Below are 25,852 nucleotides of genomic sequence, written 5' to 3'. Positions count from 1 at the left end.
TAGCAGTAAATGCTAATAGAAATACATGCGTCCTTAATAAAAACTATCACATCTGGTCGATGTAAGCAAACCAATGAAAAAGCTGCCCTCAAAGATGTCATAGATATCGCGAACCAAAGAGAAAATGAAGTTGTTCTGTCATAACCACATCAATACGAAAACAAACGACTATTACTTCAATACCACAAGCTTTATATATATATCACATGGAGTTTATCTAAAGAGGTGCTTGAGTTTTCGAAGAAATTATTGACATAATTACACCCGTCGGTAAACAAGTCTTTCAAGCTTATCTCAAGTAGCACTGAATGAAAAACCTGGTAAAAAATGAAACAAAAATTAGACCGTAATATTAATTCATTATATAATTTCAATGTCTATTCTTATCTTAGTGAATGATCAGCATTGGTCTTTGTTAAAGTCCCCTGTGTCTGTTGAATATAAAGTATTAAGCACCGCACAACCCTTGCTTTTCGATGTACTTGAGTATAATCGAATGGTTTACGCTGTTACAACTCTTGGACGGGTGGACTGTGGGTCCTTCTGCTGGGGTGGGGGGTGGGGGGGGGGGTCGATGCGATGTGAGACCAAATTGTTACAGCCATGATTACGCGTGCTGCATCTGTCTAAGATCCATATTCCAATTCTGCAATTACGACCCGTCAAAGTTGACGGAAATTAAATTTCTTGTGCTGGAAAGTAATATAATTTTTTTTCTAATATCGTCCTTGCAAATCCCACCGAAATTATAAAAAAAAATCCAGATTCCTGACAAACGGAACCGCAGAGTCTGGACCTAAATTTCAATTTTGAATCCATCGGGCGGATGTCGGAACATTACATACGTAATTCGGCTGTTAACAAAGAAATAGGCCACACTATTACTCATCATACACACACATTACAGAGACCAAAGTGAATCAACATTTGAGTTAAGATGAATTCATGTGACTCGGGCTAGAATTTCGGCAAACCTTGGAACAACTTTTTCACATTAAATGTGACAAAGAGGAAATCATAAGGAAATATTGACAAATGTTTGTAATCCGTGAGTGAACTCCTGACCTGCGGAGCTGTGTTGTGGGTTGTTTCTCGTTTGTACAGCGTGTGCTGTGTCGTCATAATAACAGGTAAATTCTTCTGTGATGATGGCGGTGGGTGTCGTTGGTTTAGGCGAAGCACCCAAGCAGATAATTTCAGACACTGCTCTTCCAAGTAACAGTGGCACACGGCACGTCTAATGCAGTTTCGTGGTTTCATGGCATCTCTGCGTCATTCCGAGGAAACGCTTATAATTCGCAACGCAGTGTTTTGACGATTGATTAGATTACCCTAATAATATTTGGTGAAGGATACGAAGTTCGTCATTATTGTAATTATCTCCATAATCTAGAGTGTTTTTTTTTGTTTGTCCCACTATACGCCATGTAGGCGATTGGGGTGAGTGGAGGTATAGCTCCTCTCTTCCTTGACCTCGGCACTAGATGGGGGTGAGTGGTCAGCATCACGTCCCGGCCGGCTTTACCCCCGGGAAAGGATCCCGGTACCCATTGTAGAGGAGGCTGGGTGGGCCCCAGAGCCGGTCTGGACGCAGAGGCTAGAGGAAAAATCCTCTGCCCCCGTCGGGGATCGAACCCCGGCCGTCCAGCCCGTAGCTAGTCACTATACTGACTGAGCTATCCCGGCTCATATAATCTAGAGTACTGAACAGAAAAAAAAAGTTGTCGCTGTTTTACTCAGCACACGTCAGCAGCTTATGTAAGGATATTAACTTCAATTAGCGGAGCTAGCCAAGATATTTCAATTACAACTTTTAAAACAATATCTTTATCACAAGGTACAGTAATTCAGCCTAATTCTGTTCCAGAAACACTGTTTATTCTGAGAACGAAAAAAAAAATCCCCCAAAAAAATCAGACTTTGTGGGCTATTGAAACTGATAATGAATGTTAAATAAAGCATGTGGTACACAGTTATCAGTGCGTTGCTAAAGGTGACGACGATAAACAGTAAGAAAATATGCAAGAGGGATTTACCTAATGACAGACGCCAACAGAAGGGTCGCCATTTTCCACAACAGTAGAATTTTCAGAAAAATCCACTTAAGTCTGGCACAGTTCGCTAAAAGCATAAATAAACGAATTTTTCTAAAACGCTCTTTTTTTAAGATGGTTTATCCCTTAGCCTCTTTTCACTGGACACACAAAGTCCCCATCATTTCACCCACTTCATGCATCTTCCTCGCACTTCAACTCCTTTTTCATTCCTACTATGAATCTTCCTCTTATACATGCCTCTTTCTTTATCTCTTCATGATTAACCCCCAGTTCTTCATGACGTTAAATTGTAATACATTTTCTCTCATCCTTCTTGACTCTTTCCTCTGCACCGCAATCCACCCAGCCACCCCTCTGTGCATGTAACCGCTTCAGAAAACCCTGACACAATCTAGCAATGAATAGCTCTTGTCAAAATAAAATTTGCATTAGGATAGCTCCGGTATTATGGTGTTAAGGAGGACAGAACAGCCTCAGATACGCACACAGATCACTTCTTTCAAAGAAAAGTAAAACACAGATACGGGATATAAGAGATTTTTACGAACGAGACCGCTAGAATCAGAATCCGAGGGATACCAAAGTAATTAATGTTCCATTAACTAACATAATGTCGCCACAAACATATCTCCGCTCTAAATTTTATCACAGTTGAATTATGGTTGTAGAAGTGTGGTGAGAGGAGCCTAAGACCAGGCTAAGATATTTCCAATTCGTTTAGTACAAAAAAAACCTCTTTCTAATTGCAAGACGGATACAAAACTTGTACGTTTCTTTAAATGCTCAATTTATATGCAAAATCCTCAGAAGGGATTAGATCCTCAAATGATTTAGTTTATATGATGCTGTTCTTTATCATTATTCAAATAATTATGAAAACAAATATATTTTCGTAATGTCTGTCATAACTGCAAGGTAGGGTCATATTAAAACAGTCAATTCCTAATAAATGTAACCCGTCATAATTATCAAGTGAGAAAGAATAATATCTAACAGAAATATACTCGTATATATAGGTATTAGCCAATACACTTAAAAAAATATCCCACTATATCGCTAACTTAAAAACATTACTCTTTAAAAATATTATATATTTTTTACCTTGGTACCTTATATTTTACAACACGCTACTGTATTATATATTAAGCCACATAAATGTAGTCTACAACTTCATATCCCGTTTACCGAGTATCCATTTTAATATTATCCTATCTGCGTCTCATTTATTTTATTATCTTAATAATGGCTGAGGACGAGTACAAATTATGACACTTGTGTGTTTTATCTTTCAACACTGAACAAATGCATTTTCGCTGCTCAAATGTTATGGGCATTTTTATTGTTCCTGGTAAAAATTTTACCGCTATATAAACATATGGGAAGTGGCTTTTATTCCAGAATAATTACGTCTTTAACAAAAACCGAGGTGTTGAAGAGAGACAAATTATTTTGCATTGAAGAAGCGTGAGCTGTTTCCACAAAAATGCCTCAAGAGGATTACACATCAGAAAACAGAAACTCAGCAGTGAAACAAAGCAACAGCAGTGATGTTATCTGGACGGTGAAGAATGAGACAAGTCCTCGAGGAATTGCAAGGTGGTGGTGGTGGTGGCTGCAGGCTAGGAGACGACCGCTGACCACGTAGCCAGTTGAGTCCGAGGGCGGACAAGACCTTCGTCCCTCAGCGTAATACGACTTGACTACACTTGGAAATCTCTGTTCTCCTTTTGTTTTAATCGATACCATTACTATCTCCTGCACAACCCATTACAAAGCCCCCCCCCCCCTTCGACGTTACCTACATTTCCTGCACTAAGGACTGACCACAGCTTTGAGACCACAGAGCTAAGTTAACCCCACGAGAGCATCTGCTACAGAACTTCATACTACTTGCTGTGATGGATGCCCAATGTCCGTTCAATGTCTGCAATGTCTGGTCGTCTCGTTTCACAGAATAATTCTTAAGATCGCTTTCCCCCAAGTTCTGAATTCTGGAATCCTGGTCCAGCAATTCTATGGATGCCTTATCTAAACAGACCCACGTTATCTTACTGAAAATTTCAGAGAAAGTAAAATGCTTTTATGCATCCTTTCTGAACCCTCCCTTCTTAATCGTTACAGACAAAAGAATTTAAGAGATGATAAAGTTGCGTCATATTGTTCGATTGAGAACATCATTTAATATATTTTAAATATTTAAATGTTAAGTATAGTAATATTTTAATATTTAATAGGAATTTTATTGTGATTAGACTGACAAGATTTAAACAAAAAAAATTTAAATTAAAAAACTGTTACCATCCAATCTAATTTTCGAAACGCTGAAGGTCAGACATCTACCAACACGTGACAGTCAACAAAATAAATAAAACTGCTGACATGCGTCTCGATTAAGATTCGAACCCACGATCCCAGATTTCCTGTGATCCACGATCACACACGCATGCGACCGCTTGATCACTGATAAAAGAAATGTTCTGACATCATAAATTCCATAATATGATCCACAGAGGCTCCAAATTTGGATGGAAATACAGATTTAAATCAGCACTGATCCGCCCCACGTACGAAACACAAATGAACGAAGAATCACAGTTGAAAGTTGGCAGCGCTGATTGGCCTGCCCGGTCTGGTAACCCTAATTATTATTGACAATTGACGACAGAAAAACAGCTGACTCTTCCTGCTTCAGATGGCCTCATTCTGTTGGGAGGGGCGAAGTACACGAACAAGAAGAGAAACTTCGGCCGCAGTCCATCCGGGGCGTGGCCCACCGGAATACAATCACGGGTCAACACCAAGGTTATTATTATTATGATTATTATTGCATGCAAGACTAAGAGGCGACATGTCATCTCTTGTCACCTCCCATCATACACCTAAAAGCTAAAATGCTCGTCAAGAAAGACGGAAAATCTGAAGTGGTAAACATTCATCGCCATGAATCTTATCCCGAAAGACCGAAAGTCTCCCAACAGCATTACCATGGCAACGGAGAACGATGAAAAAAAGATCCTCATACTTTGTACTCTTAACCAAGTCATTTTAGGGTTATCAGATCGTGGAGGACGAGATCATGTGGTCCGCATGAAAGACATAAGAAATAAACACAAAATTTTACTCAGAAAACATCTGAGGTAGCAACCTGGGTGTAGATAATGGGATGATATTAAACTGGAGAGACTGAGTAAGACCACCAAAAATATCAAAACAGCCGTCCTCTGGCCTTCCGAATATGAAGTGACTACAAACTCGGTCGATATCCGGTGTGCCTTCGTCAGGACACAATTTTGCGGAGAATCGGTAGTTCCGGCGACATTAACCGAATTCTTCCAGCAAATGTGTGTTGTCTCAGAGTCCAGTAACAATTGACCAGAGGGCGTAATGGGGAAAACGCCCTCAACTCGGTGTCATATAAAAATAAAAATAACACAGGCGTAGTCTGGAAAGAAAATTTCACGGCGTCTGCTGCTACGAGATCAAAGGGTCGAATATGACAGATTTGTGTGCGAATTTCACGTTCGGTTACGAGTAGGGGTGAGACAGGCGAGAAGATTGTTAATCAAAGTGTAATTACTGCGAATAACAGGACGCAAGTTGATTTTTACCGAAATCTGACCGTCACTCAAAACAGTGAATGAAATATTAACATAACAAGGATTTCTTTTAATTTATTCCAAATCCACTTCCTTATATCCCATTTCTTCACGATAAATTTTACTATTATTCTCCCATCTACGCCTAGGCTTCGCACTCGGCCCAAATAGTAAATTCAAAAGCCCATTAACGAGAACTCAAAATCATTCTACACAAGTACAAGATGTTTTAAAGCGATATTTATCTCTTACGGTCATGGAATTTTTGAAATATGTAAGTAATTTAGAATTTATTACGACCATACAGTGTAAGAACACTATAAAATAAATAAAAATGTCAGAATATATAACACTGGGAATGTTGGAATCCATAAAACACTGGAAATACATTCCAAATGTGTGTTCTGACATCACGTGACATAAGGGTCAAAGTTTTGGAATGTCAGATCCAGAAATACATGTGTTTTTCTAAGTACAGGATTCAAACTTTTAATTTATTTTATTAAGAACGATAGTGCAGAAAACTATAACACCAAAAGTTTTCTATGGCAGAGACAGCCCAGTGTAAATAACTCACATCGACAAACAGGTGGAACTTCTGCCTCACCTATCAACCTATACGGGTAGACTAATCATAAATGCGCTGTTGCAAAATTTCGATACTTCCCTATAAAAATAACAAAAATATAATTAACGCATGGCGTTACTATCGTAGTACTCGATACTAATTAAATTGAAAAGGGGAACAAAGGTCTGATCGATCTAGAAGGTATTTTCATTGTTACGTATGAGAATGCTGGAACATTATCAGCTAGGGGATTATGACCTTTATTAATATGTAAACAAACAAGTAGGGGATGTTTGAAAAACGCGCTATGTATGTGTAATTTACCTTTATAGCAGTGAAAGCGCGATGAGTATAAAATGTCTGGTAGGTATTTCCAATATTTTCTGCTTTATCGTTATTTATAAATCCACTAATATGACACTATGTAATCATACCTTCGTACATCGATTATGTTTAGCGGCGTGCTCTCAAATATTAATAAAGGACTCCTTTGATTTTCGTGATGCTCGCAATGGAGAAATATATTATATTCCCGTTCATTGCGTTTAGCGCGTCGTAAAATTTCACAAAATGCTAAAAATTTCTTTGATCAGCCGAAGGACTGGTCATCTTTTCGAGTAGGAATGATTAATCTTATATATAACATTTACTTTACAATAAAAACAAGTGGATTTATTTATTTGTGATTTATTTGACTAATCTGTTAGTTTATTTATTTATTTAGTGTTCTGTCTGACGACAGGTCCATATGAACAGGATCCTTCCATCCTTTTCTCGGACTGGGATCTGTTCATATACGTTCTTGGCAGATGATCCAGAAGTGGTTTGCCATTGCCTTCTTCTGTGTGTGAATGGAGTAATTGTTGGGATGCCACGGAGGAAAAATCCGTGTTGCCTAGACCACGGCCTTCCCCAACACACGTTATAAATTCGGGCACCGACGGGAATCGAACCCGAGACCCCAGGATTACAAGGCCAGCGTTCTAACCGCTAGACCAACGTGGCTCAGATTATATACCAACAAATGATACGATGTTAATGAAAAACTAAATGGAAGGGATCTGGAAGGAAGCGGTGGTGGCGTAGATATTAGTGTAGCATTCCGAAATTTACTATGGACTGAGTAAAACCACGGACCTCCAGAATAAAAAGCATGAATGTTCAATGCTCAGTAGTTGCATTTGGCAAGAATTTGCTTTTATTTTAATGTGTGTTAAAATAACGACGTTGGTCTTGGAAGCATGCTTTCAAATGCAATGGACAGGGGTTCGATGCCTGAGACCTGTAATCAAGACAGGCACGAAGGAAGGAAAGAAGAATGTGATGGTGATGGAAAGAAGCGACGAAGAACTCTGGAACGTGGGACCATACGATACAGCTGTGACCAGCAGCTCCAGTGGATGCGGTGGGAGCAAGACAGAACCAAGGCACTTGAGTAAATGATAAATCTTCTGCAATATTTGAGGTGCTCACTGCTTCCATCATCCACTGATGCCACACAAAATATTCATCGGTGAATCTGAATACGTTTGTTGGTCAGCTCTATGACTGACCGACGTTCGGTGATCTATGCATTTCCATTATGTATATTATTATTATTATTATTATTGTATTTAAATATTTCCCTTTTGTCCATATTTTGGGTTTTTCATTTTGTAAGGTTTTTTCTGTTTTTTATTGTTTACTGTTTTTATTTAGTATTAATATTTTATTTTGTATGTTATCTATGTATTGTTTACAATTGAACTGATTTTAATTTAATTATTATATTACGTAGGTATATTATTTAGCTCATTTACTTGTGAATTATTATGCAATAAATGAACTTAATTAATTATTATTATCAATATGGTACATTTATATATTTAATTTATTTGTTTGTTTGTTTTTGTTTTTTGTAATGTTTTACTTTTATTATTATTGTATTTTATCCTGTACTGTTGTTAGTGCTTGGCTGTTATTGGCCTTATTTGGCTGATATCAAGCCCTTAATCAAATAAATTGAATTATTATTATTATTATTTTAAACAACTTTAAGTTATATTAATAAAAATATGATTTTGTTTATTCCGAATATCCCAGTCAGTAGTCTATGTGATAAAACACGGAATTCGTATGCAGTCTGTAATGCAAAATGGTAACTGATTATGACAAAGTGGCGTGTGACTTAGGCGTTTCAGAGTTTGCCAACAAAGACTGGGTGCTTAAAAATACTGACAACTTTCTTAATTCCCTTTCCTCCCCTCACCCCACTCACCATCAAACGTCATATGTCGCTATTGTACTGATCCAAATCGTTCCAAGACTCCGGGCGGTTACTTCGGATATCACGACCAGGGAATTTGCATCTGTTTAAAATTGTGGACGCAACGCCCCCTCCCCCCTCAGAGCCGGGGCTGCACCCCGCCCACCCTTAGAACATCCATCCACCCCAAGTCATTATGCTTTCTTCCCATCTACGTCAAAATGATACCATCTTGACGCAAAAGCTCCTCTCATATTGCAACGCCTTACGCATAAAAAGAGTGGATTAATAAAAATAAAAACTTACACAATTTATTTCACGAAATATTCTTATGAACAGTCCTATTAAATAAATTAGTTGTGCCAACACTGTTAAGATTTTGATTTTTTTTTAAATCAATGCTTCTCTAACTACGCTATATAATAACAAGACGAAGTAAAATATGGCTAACAGTGTTATTAACAATGTCTATTTACAAAAAAATAATAATTCTTAATCCTAGTTCGGAAGGTTTTCTCAACCGTGGTATCTTCAACTTTTTTAAAAATTACAGTCACAAGACTCGAAACTATATCGAAATCGACAAAATTTCGTAACAGCAGCTCGCGATAACTAGTTAATTTTCAGAAAAAGAGGCCGAATCTATTTTCTTTAGACAAATTCATACAAAAATACTTCGGATTATGCTTTGTTAAGTTCTCATAATCTTAACAAAAAACACTCTCAAATGCGTCTCATAAAACAAGCCACTCCAAGACTCAAACCAAAGTGCTTTCAAATTAGAATGGTAAATAAATTTTCAAGCCGTATCACCACTTCTGTACGTCTATCAGTGGCGTGTCCCCCCATACATGCAGGAGGTACAACGACCAGGGACCCACATTAACAAAGATATTTATTATTTTTCTCACTAGTTACATTCGTTCTCCTTTAACAAGAGGTCCGGATATTTCAAAGCCATGATTCATTATAAAATCTAGCAGTTGGTACTCCTGCTTTGTATTCGGAAGGTCCCAGAATCATATCGTTGGCAAGATATTTACTATCATGATTTTCCTTAGTGTCTCCAGGCAAATATCTCTTTTCATATCCTTTCCAACAAATTAGTTATTAATAATCCTATAATTTGACTCAATGTAACGTGATCTAATGACAGAAACGCTAAACAAATTTCAGATATCACTAAATACGATTTCTTTACAAGTAAGGCAGGTTATTTTTCTTTGTTCATATTTTAATTCTTTGTAGACGTGTAATGGTGAATCAGTGCGTTAAATATACGGCAGATTCCAACAGAAAATAATCATGCAGAAAGAGATAATGGACTATTAGTTTCCATGTAATTTATTTAGTGTTCTGTCTGACGACAGGTCCATATGAACAGGATCCTTCCATCCTTTTCTCGGACTGGGACCTGTTCATATACGTTCTTGGCAGATGATCCAGAAGTGGTTTGCCATTGCCTTCTTCTGTGTGTGAATGGAGTAATTGTTGGGATGCCACGGAGGAAAACTCCGTGTTGCCTAGACCACGGCCTTGCCCAACACAAGTTATAAATTAGGGCACCGCCGGGAATCGAACCCGAGACCCCAGGATTCCAAGAAGCTAAAAATAAAAATCGATTGGCGATGCTGAAAACTGACTGTAACTAAATATCATATGACTAAAACGTGACGAGGAATCTCTCCCTTCACAATTCCAGTCACAGAGCGTGGGTCAGCTGTCAGCACAGTTACGAGACTGGAAGGGGTGCAGAGGAAGGAAAGAGAGAAGCTACTGTTTTAAATTAAGAATCGCATTCCAGTCCTTCACGTGGTGGCTGGGGGCTGATCGTGAAATTGTCACCAGCATATAAAAAAAAGAAGGCTCTGTTTCAATCAAAAGAAACCAAACCCTCCAATACTTTCACCCCCTGTCGTTTCAACCCCTCAAAACTCCTTCTCTCTCATATTCAATCTCGCAGGTTCTGACGGGAATATTGAAGCGGTTTCTACGCGACAAGCGACGCGGACGTCCGTCCGTCTTAGTCGCTTGCAGGATGGTCGCCCAGTGTCGAATAACAAGCGATAAACCGGGTGTTCTCGAGTCACTCCCACAGCGGGAGATAAAATCTACAGCTTCTTCCGCATTATAACTCCTTTAAAATGACGCTGGTAGCGTCTTTAAGTATCCAGTCCGTACCGCAAAGAAAACACCACACTTCACCATTACAAAGATCAACATTTTAACTACGTTTAAGGATATAATCGCTGTTTACAATGAGAATCAAACGAAATCCATAAACTCAAAATAAAGTGTTACCGATTGCTATAGTAGGTGGTACATATAGTTACCAATAGGCTTTAAATGATTGGTTGTGTCCTCGGAACAGAGTAGTTTTTCAGAATCTGATAGTTGCCCAGCTAGTCATAAAATTACGCGATTTTAAGGACATGTTCACAAGAATCCGACCCAGGATCTGTCAATATCTCGATGATCCAATCCCTATCCTCCCAACCTATTCATTTGTGATCCATTTTATTTCTATGTATTTTCGCTTGAGTTTTCGGGACTATTTCTGCTTGTGTTTATCATCACTTCAAGACCCGCACTTCGGATCCGCCTTAAATTGTTCAATTTCGTAATTGCGTTTATGATCGCCATGCCGTCTACATATTTCATCTCTGTTACTTCGTTAAAGTCAAACATTCTGATGACAAAGCTACTACTCCGAAGAAGTTATGATGTGAAGCCATGAGAAGTAAATCCAACTACAAACTTCCCTTGGCAGAATCGCTGTTCAAGGAATCGAACTCAGAACTGGCCACAAGCGGTAGTCTGTCTGTTGTGGGCGAGTTGACACGTAGCAGAGACCGCAAAGCGGGTGCCGTGGTTAGAACAACGGGTAAGGGAGATATGCCGGCGGGTAACGGACGACGAACAGGTTCTGCCACGTGTTTTTGTTTCGATATCCGGGGAAAAGAGGCACCTGCAGCTACTGGCCAGGTGAGCAACTGAATTACACTGGATTCTGTTGAGCTGTCTTGTCCCTGCATCTCATCCTATCGGCTACCAGCGTAATTGACGCAGTGAGTGCAAAAGCGAAACAAAGCTTTCCTTTGATCTGCAGGTTTACGACTCGAGACCCTGTAAGGCTTTGCTTAACTACGATTTAACTCGTTTTTGGTATTACCAAATGTCTGCAAGATACTCTCATGAATTTAAATCACAAAACAGTGTTTATTTATTTCATTATTTAAAAAAACACCGAGGCTCGTCTAAATATATAAAAATTCAGTCCGTACCGCAGTGAAAACACTACACTTCACCATTACAAAGAGCAACTGGTTAACTCTTTGAGGTCGAAGCTCGTCTACATTTTATTTAAAGAACTCAGTCCGTACCGCAAAGAAAACACCACACTTCACCATTACAAATGTTAAATGGTTAACGCTGTTTAAAGAAATAATCACCTTTAACACTGGAAATAACACAAACTCATTAGGTAGGAAATTTAGAATTACTGATTATTTAAACTGCTGGTACATATAATTACCACCTGGTTTTAAAAAATTAATATTTATAACGTCGCCGTTTCGAGCTCTTGTAGAATAAACGGCGTGTAGTCAGAAGGTCGACAACACATTTGCGAATTACAGTTAATGATCTCGTAAACTCGTGTTTCATCCTCCGGTCTCAGAACAGCTGTCATAAACGTTTTGTATTTGCAGGCCATATTTTCTTACGTGTTATTAGGATTGCAGCGTCCGACATATTTAATTACTACTTTTTATTCATAATTGAACATACAATTTTATGATCCCGAAATGTTATTAAAAATTATTTATTTGAAGATACCGCATGTAATTTTATTTGATGATCAACAGAATTTATAATTTGCAATATTTACAATACATAATCATTTAGGTAAACAGACCTAAGGTTCCGTACTATTTTATAAAACACGAACGAATTAACCTATCGCATCCTGATAAACTATCACAGACGTAAAAATAAAAAAATATGTCTTTTATTTTAATTTTGGTAATCTTATATATATTAATGATAAATAAGAAGGGTTAGAATTTATACTTTTAGTAATATTCATTGTAATTCTTTTATATTTATGTAAGTTAATTAATTTTTATTGGTTTCTTAATCTGTTAAGGTTTGTTCAATGTTGCAGAGCATTAATTTCACAAAGCAGTAAGATCTGTTTCGTTTGAAATTTTAAAATGTTTCTCTCGCAAACCAAAGCTAAAGTCAAGTCAACTCAACCTGATCAATATCACACAGACGTCACGGTTAAAAGACCCAGACAGTACGTACGGCAAACAACATGAATAACAGTGAATCCAGCGTCTGGATACTTTTACCAATTAGAGAATTTTTAACACAGTCTCGGCAACTCATTTAAAATGCAACAGAACCGACAACAGCTTAAAACAAACCACTGCCGCTTACTTGTATCTGACTTCGATGACTCAGATCATTAAAACTTCGTGTTATGTCGGTCAATGTTCAAAGCTCCAATTTTTTAATTGGCACCTGGATATCTTTTATTGTTTCATAATGACAATCTGGAGAACAGAAAAAAAAATGTCACTATTTCCCCATTGTACCCTAATTTATAATGTAACCACTTTCTTATCCGCCTTCAATCATTGTGCCACTTATAAACTCTTTCAAAATGTCCCCAATCCTTTTATATCCAGTTTCTGATTTCCTTTAATTATTGTAACACGATAAATTTAACACGTGAATAAACCTAACATATACAGAGCCCTTGCAATTATGACGGTGGCAGTAAGAACCTCTTTTAACTCTTCATTGTTTCCGTCTTTTATAAGAGAAGTACATTCTTAGTTTCCGATACACAGCTCATTAATAAAACTCTTGCCTGCATAAGACACATAGTTGTGACAACATAACCAATTGTCACAAAGCAGAGATTATGGGAGAGACGAAAAACCAGTTTCACGTAATTTTATCAGCCCAGATATTAATATTGTTGTTAGGAAAGTGAACCACAAAACGGCTTATTGTTACAATGACCTTGGTTTTTTATCACCGCCTTCTAAACTCGTTCGATACGGACAAAAAATTGACAGTGGAACCACGGTTCCGGAGAATCTGACGTAAATACGTCTATACGGAAAGGAAGTTTATATATTGACTTTATTCTAAATATTTCCTTTATACATGCTTTGCAATTAAGTAAAGTTTGATTAAGACTTTGATTATTTAACTTGAATTAGTTACGCTTAAGATGGGTCTGTGGTAGCTGAATGTAATGTAAAGTAATGTTTTATAGGTAACAACAATGCCGAGTAAACAGATGACGTTTCCTAGGTAACATAACAATGCACGCAAGCTGACCATTGTTGTCGATCCATATTAACACATTGTTGATATGCATTTTACACGTTTTCCTTTCACTTGTTTGCCGAATGACCCTTCCGTATAGACGTATTTACGTCAAAAACCAAGGAAGTTTATGATACAAGCATTAGTCACCAATGTTTCTAACATAACAGCTACATGGGTGGATGAACCAAAACTTAATTACATCTCATAATTCCGAAAACAGAATTCTAATCTGTGCGTGGGCGAAATCCATTTAAAGTTTCATATTATTCTAGCATAAGAATTAAAACTCCACGTGTCTTATCAGGCCTGGATGTGAGGGCGGTTTGTTTAAAGCTACAAAATGATTTAGAATAAACCGAACAGTATAAAATGTTTGGTACATACAAGAAACTACCTTTACTCCGAGACCAGCCAAGTGATGGGTCAGAGATGACGCCTCTAACTTAGAAATGAGGATCAAGGCTATCGCACACCTCGAGGGGCGGTAAAAGATAACACGTGGGAGAAAAATATTAAAATAAATCTTAAAGAACAAGTGTGTGGCCAACTGGATTCAACTTGCTCAGGACAGAAAACTGTACCGACCTCTTGTAAACATGTTAATAAATCTTCGGTTCTAATACTTGACTGATTGACTGTAGCGTATTAAGGAGAACCATTTCATGGAGTTAGGTATTTATTTATTTAGTGTTCTGTCTGACGACAGGTCCATATGAACAGGATCCTTCCATCCTTTTCTCGGACTGGGACCTGTTCATATACGTTCTTGGCAGATGATCCAGAAGTGGTTTGCCATTGCCTTCTTCTGTGTGTGAATGGAGTAATTGTTGGGATGCCACGGAGGAAAACTCCGTGTTGCCTAGACCACGGCCTTGCCCAACACAAGTTATAAATTCGGGCACCGCCGGGAATCGAACCCGAGACCCCAGGATTACAAGGCCAGCGTTCTAGCCGCTAGACCACCTCATCTTATTATTATTTAGTGTTCTGTCTGACGACAGGTCCATATGAACAGGATCCTTCCATCCTTTTCTCGGACTGGGACCTGTTCATATACGTTCTTGGCAGATGATCCAGAAGTGGTTTGCCATTGCCTTCTTCTGTGTGTGAATGGAGTAATTGTTGGGATGCCACGGAGAAACCGGGGAAGCCCCCGGAGGAAAACTCCGTGTTGCCTAGACCACGGCCTTGCCCAACACAAGTTATAAATTCGGGCACCTCCGGGAATCGAACCCGAGACCCCAGGATTACAAGGCCAGCGTTCTAACTGCTAGACCACCGTGGCTTCTGAGTTAGGTATAAAACTGTTTATCTCTCTTGCCTGTTCCTCGCGTGCCTCAAACGTGCCTGAAACGTGCCTGAATGAATGGTGAACATCCAGTTAAGATGCACACCTTGTTGCAGAGAGGGATGTCTGCTCACCCCTCCGTGTCATCCCGACACGAGACTGGAACATGCCCCCTCCCTCTCGGTGTCTGTCTTGTATAGATATCAATAAAAAACCTGATCTTCATTTCGACTGCAGAGTTACAAGGTAATTAGAAGCTACTGGCTCCAGTAGAAGTTTCATCCTTTTCAGGATAAGGATTATAAAAAGTGACGTAAGCCAGAAGAGGGGGGAGGGGTTTTACAAGCTCTTAAAATGTTATTTAAATTAAATACTCTGGGGTTGGGGAACACATTAATATAATGAGATAGAAAATTTCACACAAACATATTTGTTCTGGTTAAAGAAAGGCAGATGGTTCTTTGATAAGCGCAAATACGTTTATAAAAAAGCTGAATAAAGTTGTTGTTTTTTTAAAAAAAGTTTTTTGTTTCGACAAACTGAACACCATCTTTTGTTCGTATCGAATTGTTCATCCAATGCCGCCAGAGATAAAAGGCGAACATGCCCTGAACAAGAACCGCTATTCATCGAAATTAAGTTATGAAATGTGTGCATCAATATATGTTGTAAGTCTACTGGATAGAAGTATTCGAAAATATAACTATTTCGACGTAGTACATAAAATTCAGGGGCATCGGGAAGCCCACAGTCACTGAGCTGGCTACGGGATCTCTCGCCATTTATGAAACATCAAAGCTCATTGCCGATATCCTATCTTCAGCCACAGAAGAATCCAAATCCACAGCCCTCCCAATCAATTTCTTTCACATTTTAATATTATCCTTCTACATATTCTGGTCACCCAAATTCTTTTCTACTTTACGTTTTACGCGTAATATTTTGTAACCATTTCTCGTCTCCCTGTTTATGCTACATAACCCATGAGTCTTATTCTTGATTTTATTACTGTAATGATATTTGGTGAAGAATTTTAATCAGAAAGTTGGTTATTCGATATTTTTTAACTTCCTGTTACGCCAATCTCTCTCCTTGTTTCTGTTTCATACATTTTCCTAGTTTCCTCGTAACTCAACACGCATCCACATTACATTACTGTTACGAGATTTTGGTGTGACACCCTGTATCTGTCTGGTCAGCGTGTGAACAAGACTCTGACCCCCATATGACGCAATGGAGTTCAGAATCAAGCAAAGCAATTATTCGCGTTTAGTGAGGCGAAGCTTTAAAACTTACTAGACGGAAAAGAGTAAAGAGAAGTCCTCTGGGGGTTGAAACGAGGGATGACGTATGCAGATGGCCACTCACATGAAGCATACAGTCGCGTCACGTGTTGGTAGCACTGGAAGCCCCCAGACATTGTACTTAAATGTACAGCACACGAAGGCGACGTTTGGAACATGGTTCCAGCTGTTCTTCAAAGAAACTCATCGGAATCCTACGCCCGACTATACACGTTAAAATTTCATAAATCTATATACGATGATATCAAGAAGATATTTATTTGTTCAAAGTGATCTTAACTTGATGTTTTCCAGCTGAAATTCTGTATGTATTTCTCCCATGCATGCTAACTGTCTCGCCCATCTCAATGCCTTTAATTTGATTACCGTAATGATAGATAACTACACAAATTATGTAGCTTATCATTAAGTAATTTTTTCAAACCGTTTATAGTTTTCTCCCTCTGAAAAACAAATATTTCCCTCACGATTTGTTACCTCGATTAGGGCGAGAGCAAATTTCCGCCCGTACAAAATAAATAAAACATCGTTTGGTCCGCATTATTCGTGAACAAGTCCACGCTTTGTCAGAAAATCTGTTCTACAATTTACTTCTCTCACTGGTACTTACTGTCACTTGTTAAAAGTCCCGCATTGTCGCTAAATTTTGCCTAATCATTGGCTATAGTAACATTGTGACTGTGTATTAATAATAAGCTACAATATTCTTCAGAATGTACCAACGTAAAGTTTTATTATTACAAAGGTTCCTTTTATATAAATCCAGTGGTAAGACACTTCATGACGATTTCTTTTGTTGCTAGACTTAATTCGCACTTTTGAGAAACGATGTTTCCATCCAGTCAGCGAATTTTAACTTCGTGTGTTTATTTTCCTTGCAACCAAACAATGGACCCGGTGCTGACAGGAGTCAATTACATCTGTTGCCACATTTGTCAGAAGCTAGACTTCGCCTCACTTCCCTCTGTGACGCCTGCCTTATTTCCTGATTTAAAGTCAGTCAGTTTACCAGAAACAAACTGACACATAAATTTTTAGTGCAGGGGAAACCTTTCGTTCTAACAAACGACGACGCGAAACGTCTATTTCATATTTCATAACATTTACAAAAAAATTTAGAGTAAATAATAAAAGTTTTATTATTTTGAAGCGATTGTTAGAAATGTATTATTTTTATTTAGTGTTCTGTCTGACGACAGGTCCATATGAACAGGATCCTTCCATCCTTTTCTCGGACTGGAACCTGTTCATATACGTTCTTGGCAGATGATCCAGAAGTGGTTTGCCATTGCCTTCTTCTGTGTGTGAATGGAGTAATTGTTGGGATGCCACGGAGGAAAACTCCGTGTTGCCTAGACCACGTCCTTGCCCAACACAAGTTAATGAACCACAAAATACATGACACCTTTTATTTTTCGTTTTTCAAAGTGTTAAGCCGGGCTAACACTTTTAAATATAAACGCTTCGCCCCTTGTAATAAGGTAACGTCAAGAACAGGATACTTTGGGAAACATGTTGAACCTTACAGCAGGAATATAAAATAAATACTTAAAAGTCAAAGAATTCCCTGATGACATCAGTCTGCAGTCTAGTGGAAACAAGTGGTCCGTGCTTCAATACAGTGAAGATATATTTATCACCGCCTATTTGATTCAAAACCCAGAGGTTCTGTAGCTTCAACTGACCTTCAACATCATTCCAATCGCTTGCCATTAAAAGTTCCCACTTAGACGCAGTTAGGAACTTTGAAATTTTATTTTTACAAAACCTTAAATACAGATACAAAGTGATCTAATATGGAAGACTTTAAAATAATTTACTTTTTTTGGGAGGGGGGTCTTCATGTCCTATTTTTAATGTCCTCCAGTATGTACAATACGTATAATCCGCACTAGTGACCCAATTCTCACCCTTCTGTTACACAACCCCTTAGAAGTCCATCCATCCACCCCTTTTCCCAGTATGACTCACACACGATGCAATTTAATCGTCAACCCTTCTGTTTGCCTGGATCTACTCAGGATGTAACCCTTCTACCTTAATAACAACTTCGTTAATAAAACGAACAGCTTTCGTGCAATTTTGAAGGCAGATTGTGTCATCATATTTAACAAGTTCTAATATTTCGTAATAAATATTTAAAATTATCAAAACTTTTTTTGTGTTATAGTGCGACGTGTTTTATGTTGCTGTCTTCTGGTCCTATATCAACGTTTCGGAGGCACGTGCTACTTCCATCTTCAGGGTTCTGTGTAATCAGAAGACCATATGAAAAAATATCACAGAACGAACAGCACATTCTAAACTCACAGCCCCTTGGAACCCTCAAATCTGATGAAACATTTCGTCCATTCGAATTATGTCCCCCGACTCCTGGATTAAATTAATCAGCATTTTGAATGGCTATGCAAATTTGGGTGTTTAGAATCTCCTGGTATGTTGAAAGTCTTTCGACATGTTACTCCTGGTTTTATTCCTTGCAGGGAGTAATATTTTGTGCGGTTTTATAGTCTTGGAGACAGAAAAACATAAGTTTTAACCGTCGGTTGCTTCTTCTTATTTTATTGTTCCTTGCCAAGCAAAACTGACAATTACAGTCACTCACAATCCAGAACTCACGGCTACTTGGATCGTGTGCAATATAGCATTTGGTGGTCAGTACCACCAACTACGGTAATATATGTCAGCAGTAAACTCATCACCAACTTTTTTTTTCTAAAGAAATTGTTATCCGTGCTGACATACAAAGAGGACAGGATTTGGAGTGTCTAGATCCTCCAAAACATTTTCTTTACGTATGAACAAGTGTCTTTTACATAATGACGAAATAACGAAGGTATTATAAATTACTGCAGTGGTTATACTTAATTCAATTAACTGATAAATTAAGAATCATAAAAAAATATCCAATTAAAATCAAACACCTTTCTGTACGACTTCTCTGTAAAAGTTTCAGCGTTCTACTTTCATTAGCGAACGAACACCTGTCCGGTTTCGCACAAAGCAACTACAGAAGGGAGAAACACGTGTATTTCCTATTCTGATGTTCATGAAACTTAAGAGGAGAAGCCTTGAGAGACATTCGAAAAGTGATCCAAACCACTTCACTAAAGAAACGCATTTATTTACTTCAATCATGTATCCCTTAATTATCTGTCATATTTATGTATTACTGATCTGTTCTCTTTTTAAATGAGAAACACTTGTGTTCTTAGTTTTACATAAGATTTACTCCAAGAAATTAAATAATAAATACCAGAACGACATTTCATCCTCAAAAAATAATCCCCTAAGATTCTGTCTACGCCCTAACGATGGGGACAGTTAGAACCTCTGAAACGTCGGCCAACTTCTACGAGACTATACAACGCAATATCCCAGAAGACTATTGCCTTCAAGGGCAAATTTAATTTGACAGATTTCACTTATCCGTGAAGCCGATTATAATTGTTTGACGGTCTGTAATATCCTAAATAAAATATAATCTGCTGTACTCATTATCCACTCTTTTTATACGAATAATGAAAATCCTTATCCAAAATGAAAATGTTCTTTCCCTTTTTAATTTGTGAAAAACCCCTTTAGGTACACTCTTGTACGCTACAGCGACCATCTTTTAAACCTGCCTTATGATATATGTTCCAGTATCACAACATGGCATCCAATTTACTCAGTATAAACACCAATCCGAAAGTCAGGTCGCCGTAAATTATAAAGCAGCTGACCAATTAAACGTCACGTGTATTAAGTAACCTGAACTTTTCTTGGCATAGTCAAGACAGAGAAGGAGAGTTTTAAAAAAAAAATAGTTTTGCTGCTCGCTAGTCAAACTCGATTCAATTTAATTTAATTACGAAAACTTTAAAATGGTTTTAACTCGACGCGCCAAGGTCATTTCAAGGCCACCAGGTGCCGCTCATAAAAGAATCATACAAGTTGGAAAAAAATGTATATTTTATGACTCAGGTAATTAGCGTATTTAAAGAAAAGGTTTCACGAGCCAACTACTCGGTAAACTTAAATCTTTAAGGTAAACGCTCGGAGCAGAATTTTGAATCGATATTTCTTTTTCACGGTTGAAGCCCGGGGGCAGTTATGTTCCTTAGAAACGATGGTATTCTTTCAACCTGTAAGTCTGCACGACCTTATAACTCAGGAAACCAGAATGGCCACGTAATGGCGGAGGAATTTCTACCAGTTTACCATCCCAAGCGTCACTCACTTCGCGTAAGACTAGGAGTCAAGATTTCGCAAACATTTAACAGAGTAACGCTTCTAAAAAGATTGATACACCCAACGCGGTAACTGACATTCGGACTACTATCTACGCCTTTGTCCCTGTACACATCTTTACGAACTATCTCGGGCAGTTGCTATCTTCGTGGTACATTAAAGTTGCCACCCCTAACACAATTTACATTCATCTGATAAGTCAAATATTAACACGTCCAGCAAAATTCATCTCGTAACTTGGAATGTGACCATGTAATAATTACCTCAACAACTCCAACTCAGAGACTTTCTATTCTTTATGGTTTTCCTCAGTCTCTCCACGAAAATCCTGATTCAGCATTTCCAAATCCAATCCATTTCATAGTCGCCTATATAATGCTGTGGAATGCAGTTACAAGCTCCAGCCGTTTTGTCTCCGCGAAAATACCTGCTGTTTGCGATATATGAACCCAAGACTCAGGGTGAAAGCGGTTTTGAAACGAAGGATCCCTGATTTTGCTGGGGAGCAAACCCCCGTCGTCCAACACGCACCCAGCGACTTTACTGACCGACATTCAGCTAATTATTACTGTCTTATAAAACAAATCAAACAAGTTAGGAAACGTATGCATAACATAATTCTGGCGTATTCGCCAGAATTTATCTTTTGGCGTCTGTGAATGATTCTGTGACGTCATAGATTTTTGAGGTTCATTGCATTTGTGGGCGATGGATTAAATTTTCAGGGATCCCCCACGTAGGATCCCCCTTCTTGGGCGATGGCTTCAATTTTCAGGGAATCCCTCACGTAGGATTCCCATTCTTGGGCGATGTCTTCAATTTTCAGAGGATCCCCACGTAGGATTTCCCTTATTGGAATAACAGGAAGGAATGGGGGTTATGATGAAAATTATGAGATATTGTTATTGATTTTAAAGAAAACTGGAATGTGTCGACATATTTTAGCAAAACTGTCTAGTATCACGTTTCATGAAAAACCGTACAGTGCTTCTCGGATTCTTACATGCCACCTGACAAATGGACTCACTTGGGGGGGGGGGTCAAAAGGTGCATATTTTGGATCTTTCAGTTGCGTAATAAAATAGTGGATGATAACAAGACTTACCAGAATGCGTGGTGTTGGACTCGGCATCGACGAAGTCCGTCCGGATCCTTTTGACGACCGCCTCGTCTGGCGATGACCCCGTGTCTAGGTGTTCCTGCTTGATCCTCGGCTTCAGATCTTCGTCTTTGAGGTTATGATTCAGATCGTCCGCTTTCCCAGCAGGACTGCTGCTCCCAGCCCGACGTTTCGGCGTGCTGCTAGGCAGCTCGCCCATAAGGATATCTGAGGGACCCAGCATCCTCGGCGAAGATGGTGGAGGAGTGCACAGTATCCTCGCCGGGGTAGAGACACCGGTTGATGATGACGAAGACGCAGCTGCAACGGCTTTCTTGCTATTTATCGGTGCCGATATACTTGGCCGACGAGAATTGACGACGCCAAGAGGAACCGGAAGTGAGGAACTGCCACTTCCGCCCCCTCCACTCCCGCCGTCCCCGTCGTCGCTGTCCGTATTGTTGGCGTCGCGATGGTCGCCTCCGGAGAAACCGAGCGAGTAGTTCTCCTTGTTGCAAGCGAGCACTTTGTGCTGGATGAACTTCACTATGTCCGCCAGAGCGAACGGTTTCTGACACACCCCACATGTCAGTATGTCTTGGTGGACCACTTCAGCGTCCGCTGAAACAGCATGAAAATAAATTGGTTGATTAAAACCTGTTTTAACATCCAGTAACTCTGCATTTCGCCAATATAAAGTATTTATAAGTCTCAAATGATTCTCTTTATAAACAGCTACTATTTCCTTAATCAGCGTTAACCAGTTGATCTTTGTAATGGTGAAGTGTTGTGTTTTCTTCGCGGTACGGACTGAATTCTTATATATTATTTAGACGAGCTTCGTGCATCAGAGGGTTAACTGTTATCAATGTATAAAACCGTATTATGACATTTTTAATTAGTCAGTGCGTAATAAATAGATTGATGATAATATTAAAATGTATCTTAATAATAGATTGGAATCAGGTGTCTCATGATAGGGTTAACATACAGAATGTTTTGAACAGTGTAATGAATATCTGTCTTGCATAGAAGATAAACATTTTCTTTACTTGTTGAGTGATTAATAGTTTCTCAATGAGGCCTGTAATCAATGGATTTAGTTAGTTATGGATTTATTCGTTACCCACTGACCTTGAACCATAAAGTGAGAGAAATATCGGACTAAACAGACGTTACATTAATCTGATAAACTCTGAAAACGAAGTCAGTATCTCCCTCTGAAACGGTGGCATACAGCCAAATTGCTACCTGGCTCAACAACTCGGAAGATTAGCTATAAGCCTTTGTAGATGGCTGTCTTCTGGGATGCAGCGTCATGCAGACTGATAAAAATTTACCAGTTTTTCAGAAGTACTCCTCATTCTCCAGCCTCCATCATCAGGGCGATGATTGTGGAAGGAAGGACGACTGATTCGTCAGGAGTCTTCCACCAGGATACACGGCGCTACAACCCAGAAGACAGCCATCTTCGTTCTGACCGCCGTCAGAACCTCAAATCCTCCTTTTGTGTTCGTGATCCTTGTCGTTGGGGCCATCCAGTACGACGCGCATGAGCTACCCCAGAAACGCCCCCACTGGAATACCATGAGGCTACTCCGAGGTACTTCTTTTGGATGGGTTGATGAGATCGATGCCAGTAGCGGAGGAAGTGACCAACACACTGACCAATAGCGACTACTGACCCTCCTACGCACTTCCAGTCACAAAGTGACATGCGCCAAGTTTCTATACCCGCACCCCTATTCAGCTAACTGAGGGTTACCTTCCGCCAACCAGTGTACAGTGAATGTTCTGTGCCAACACAAAGCTTAAGGCCAGTCTAACTCCTTGGAGCAGAGGAATTTTTTGAAAAGCTACCATCTACATACTTCGGTAGTCAAAATATTATCCTCCTTTTAAGGACACAGAAGAGTACTTTTAAGAATCAGTAACAGTCACATCCTGAGCCAGATTAATACAATCCACAACCTCACACACTGCTCTATCATTTTAATATTATTCTTCCAACTACACCTAAGTATCTGGAGTGAAATTCCAACCAAAAATATTGTCTCATGCGTGCTACATATCCTGTTAATCTAATCGTCCGTGATTACCCTAATATTTGGTGAAGGGTACAGATTATGAAGCTTCTATTTCAGGCACGACTGAAAAATCGATTACAGTAGGCAGTCAGGTTAAGAGGCTTCGAAAGAGAAGGCAAGAAATGAGAGACAGAAAAACTCAGAGAGAGAGAGAGAGAGAGAAGTACGTAATTGAACCGCGGGACATTCAGTTACGATCGCATTGTCAGCTTTCTTTCTGCAGTCTGAGGACATCGCTTTGAAGTAAGCTGAATGTTCAAGGACTTAAAATTAAACGCTCGGCAAAGTGGAATCAAGGACCTCCATCCAAACCTTTCCCTTCCCCCCCCCCCTGGTTAAAATACGTGATCGGGACAATTTCCTCTTCAAATCCCCTCCCCCCCCCCTCCACACACACACACGCACGAAGAAAATTCCCTCTGCAGTTGGTACACTGTATCCAGCTGGACGCAAAAGCATCGGTTTGCCAACTCTTAACAATTTTCTGGTTCGTCACTTCTGACAGTAGAACGACACGCGTTGCACTGATCAATGCAGTTGATGGAATAGACGGTTTCTGCTTCCAACAAATCCCTCCACCCTTTCCTCATTTCCTACTTCATTTGTTTATTTATTTATTACTTCATTCACTCCTCCACTTTGTTCTCTATTCCTTCCTCTACTTTTCCTATTGTCTTCAATTCTCCACTACGTAGACATCTTTTTCCTCATCCTCTCTCTTTGATTCATTCCTTCATTTCTTTGTCCTCTTTCCTCCTGCTTATATTTTCTCCCTGTCATTGAGATATTACATGCAGTACTCAAAGACGTGAAATTTACATTCTCCACTGTCAATTGTTTCTTGAACAGCATTCAATGTCGCCATGGTAACCTTCAAAATACGAAGTAACTGTCAAGGTTTGACCAAAAATGGCTCCCATAATTCCCTAATATAAACAAATGGAGATTGTTTTAGCTGTGGTTGATATAACAAGAAATAAAACAAGACTTAAATCTTCTCTTCTGGTTACAGGTTATTTAATAACGCTGTATCATCTGTTAGACTATAACATGCTTTTTAAAAGCAAGGTCTAGGTATAGAGATTTCTGTAAACTAGGATGTTACGTCATGTAACCTAGTCTGGTAAGTCGTGAACGAAGTGTTGGAGGAACTTACTATTTCCATTATCAGAGTAATTATTATGTAATAAACTCCTCTCCAATTCCGAGTGATATACCTACATTAATATTAGACATTCATTTCATAAACTAAATATTTTATTTATCTAAAATATAATAAAAATCTACTGTAATACTCAAATAATACAGCATATTTAAAATTAATACATCTCACAATCTAATAAAGTTTCGTTTCAACCCTTTAAAGTATGAAGTTTTCACAAACTTCACCATGACAAAGATTAACTAGTTAACACTTTTTAAGGAAATAATCGACAAAACGAGGAGTTACTGAAGGTTAAAGCGAGTGGTGTACTTAGTTACCACTGAGCTTTTTTAAAGTCTTAGGTACCCCAAGGTAAATTATGCTTACTCCTTGCCTGAAATAAATATTTTACCTTCACCAATCGTTATTCGTGACATTAAAACATCCTACTTCGTTCTGAAGTACAATTAGAATGAACATAAACCTAATTTACATGTGATGCAACCCTCCCAATGGACCCGATATCGCTCTTTGTCTGTGTGTGTCCCATGTTGTGACTCATTCGCTGTTTCGGTCCCCATTTGCATGTGTGACTGGCCGATCAGTTATCCATTTGTCCTGCTTGAAACGAAGACCAATCCAACTGATTGTGTTGCCAGCTTTCAATCCCGACTTAAAATTTAAATGAAATGGTTGACAGTGTGGACTGAAAAATATTTAAATTTTTATTATACTAGAATTTCAGTCTTGACAATGAACTATTAATAGTAACACTAGCACAAGTTGGTGAAATTTAACTTCATAACTATAAAATATTAGCCCGATAGTTTCTGAAACGTACAGTTTCAGACTCCATCGATCTCTGTCTACATTTGTTCTTTG

The 25,852-nt window shown here is 38.8% G+C and overlaps 1 protein-coding gene across 2 annotated transcripts in view; it reads right to left on the bottom strand.

The window, feature by feature from the left end:
* Cph (BCL11 transcription factor chronophage) overlaps positions 1 to 25,852 on the bottom strand; it is a 115,272-nt gene that overhangs the window by 19,799 nt on the left and 69,621 nt on the right. For both annotated transcript variants that reach the window (XM_022086826.2, XM_022086825.2), the window contains exon 2: positions 21,746 to 22,360. In XM_022086826.2, the coding sequence (XP_021942518.2) occupies positions 21,746 to 22,360 (615 nt within the window). The remainder of the gene's footprint in view (positions 1 to 21,745; positions 22,361 to 25,852) is intronic.

Source organism: Zootermopsis nevadensis, unplaced genomic scaffold, assembly GCF_977971745.1.
Source record: "Zootermopsis nevadensis isolate Lab colony 2312 unplaced genomic scaffold, Znev_1.0 Znev_ptg000032l, whole genome shotgun sequence".
Taxonomy (NCBI): Eukaryota; Metazoa; Arthropoda; class Insecta; order Blattodea; family Termopsidae; genus Zootermopsis; species Zootermopsis nevadensis.
This window is presented reverse-complemented; position numbering and strand designations above follow the sequence as displayed.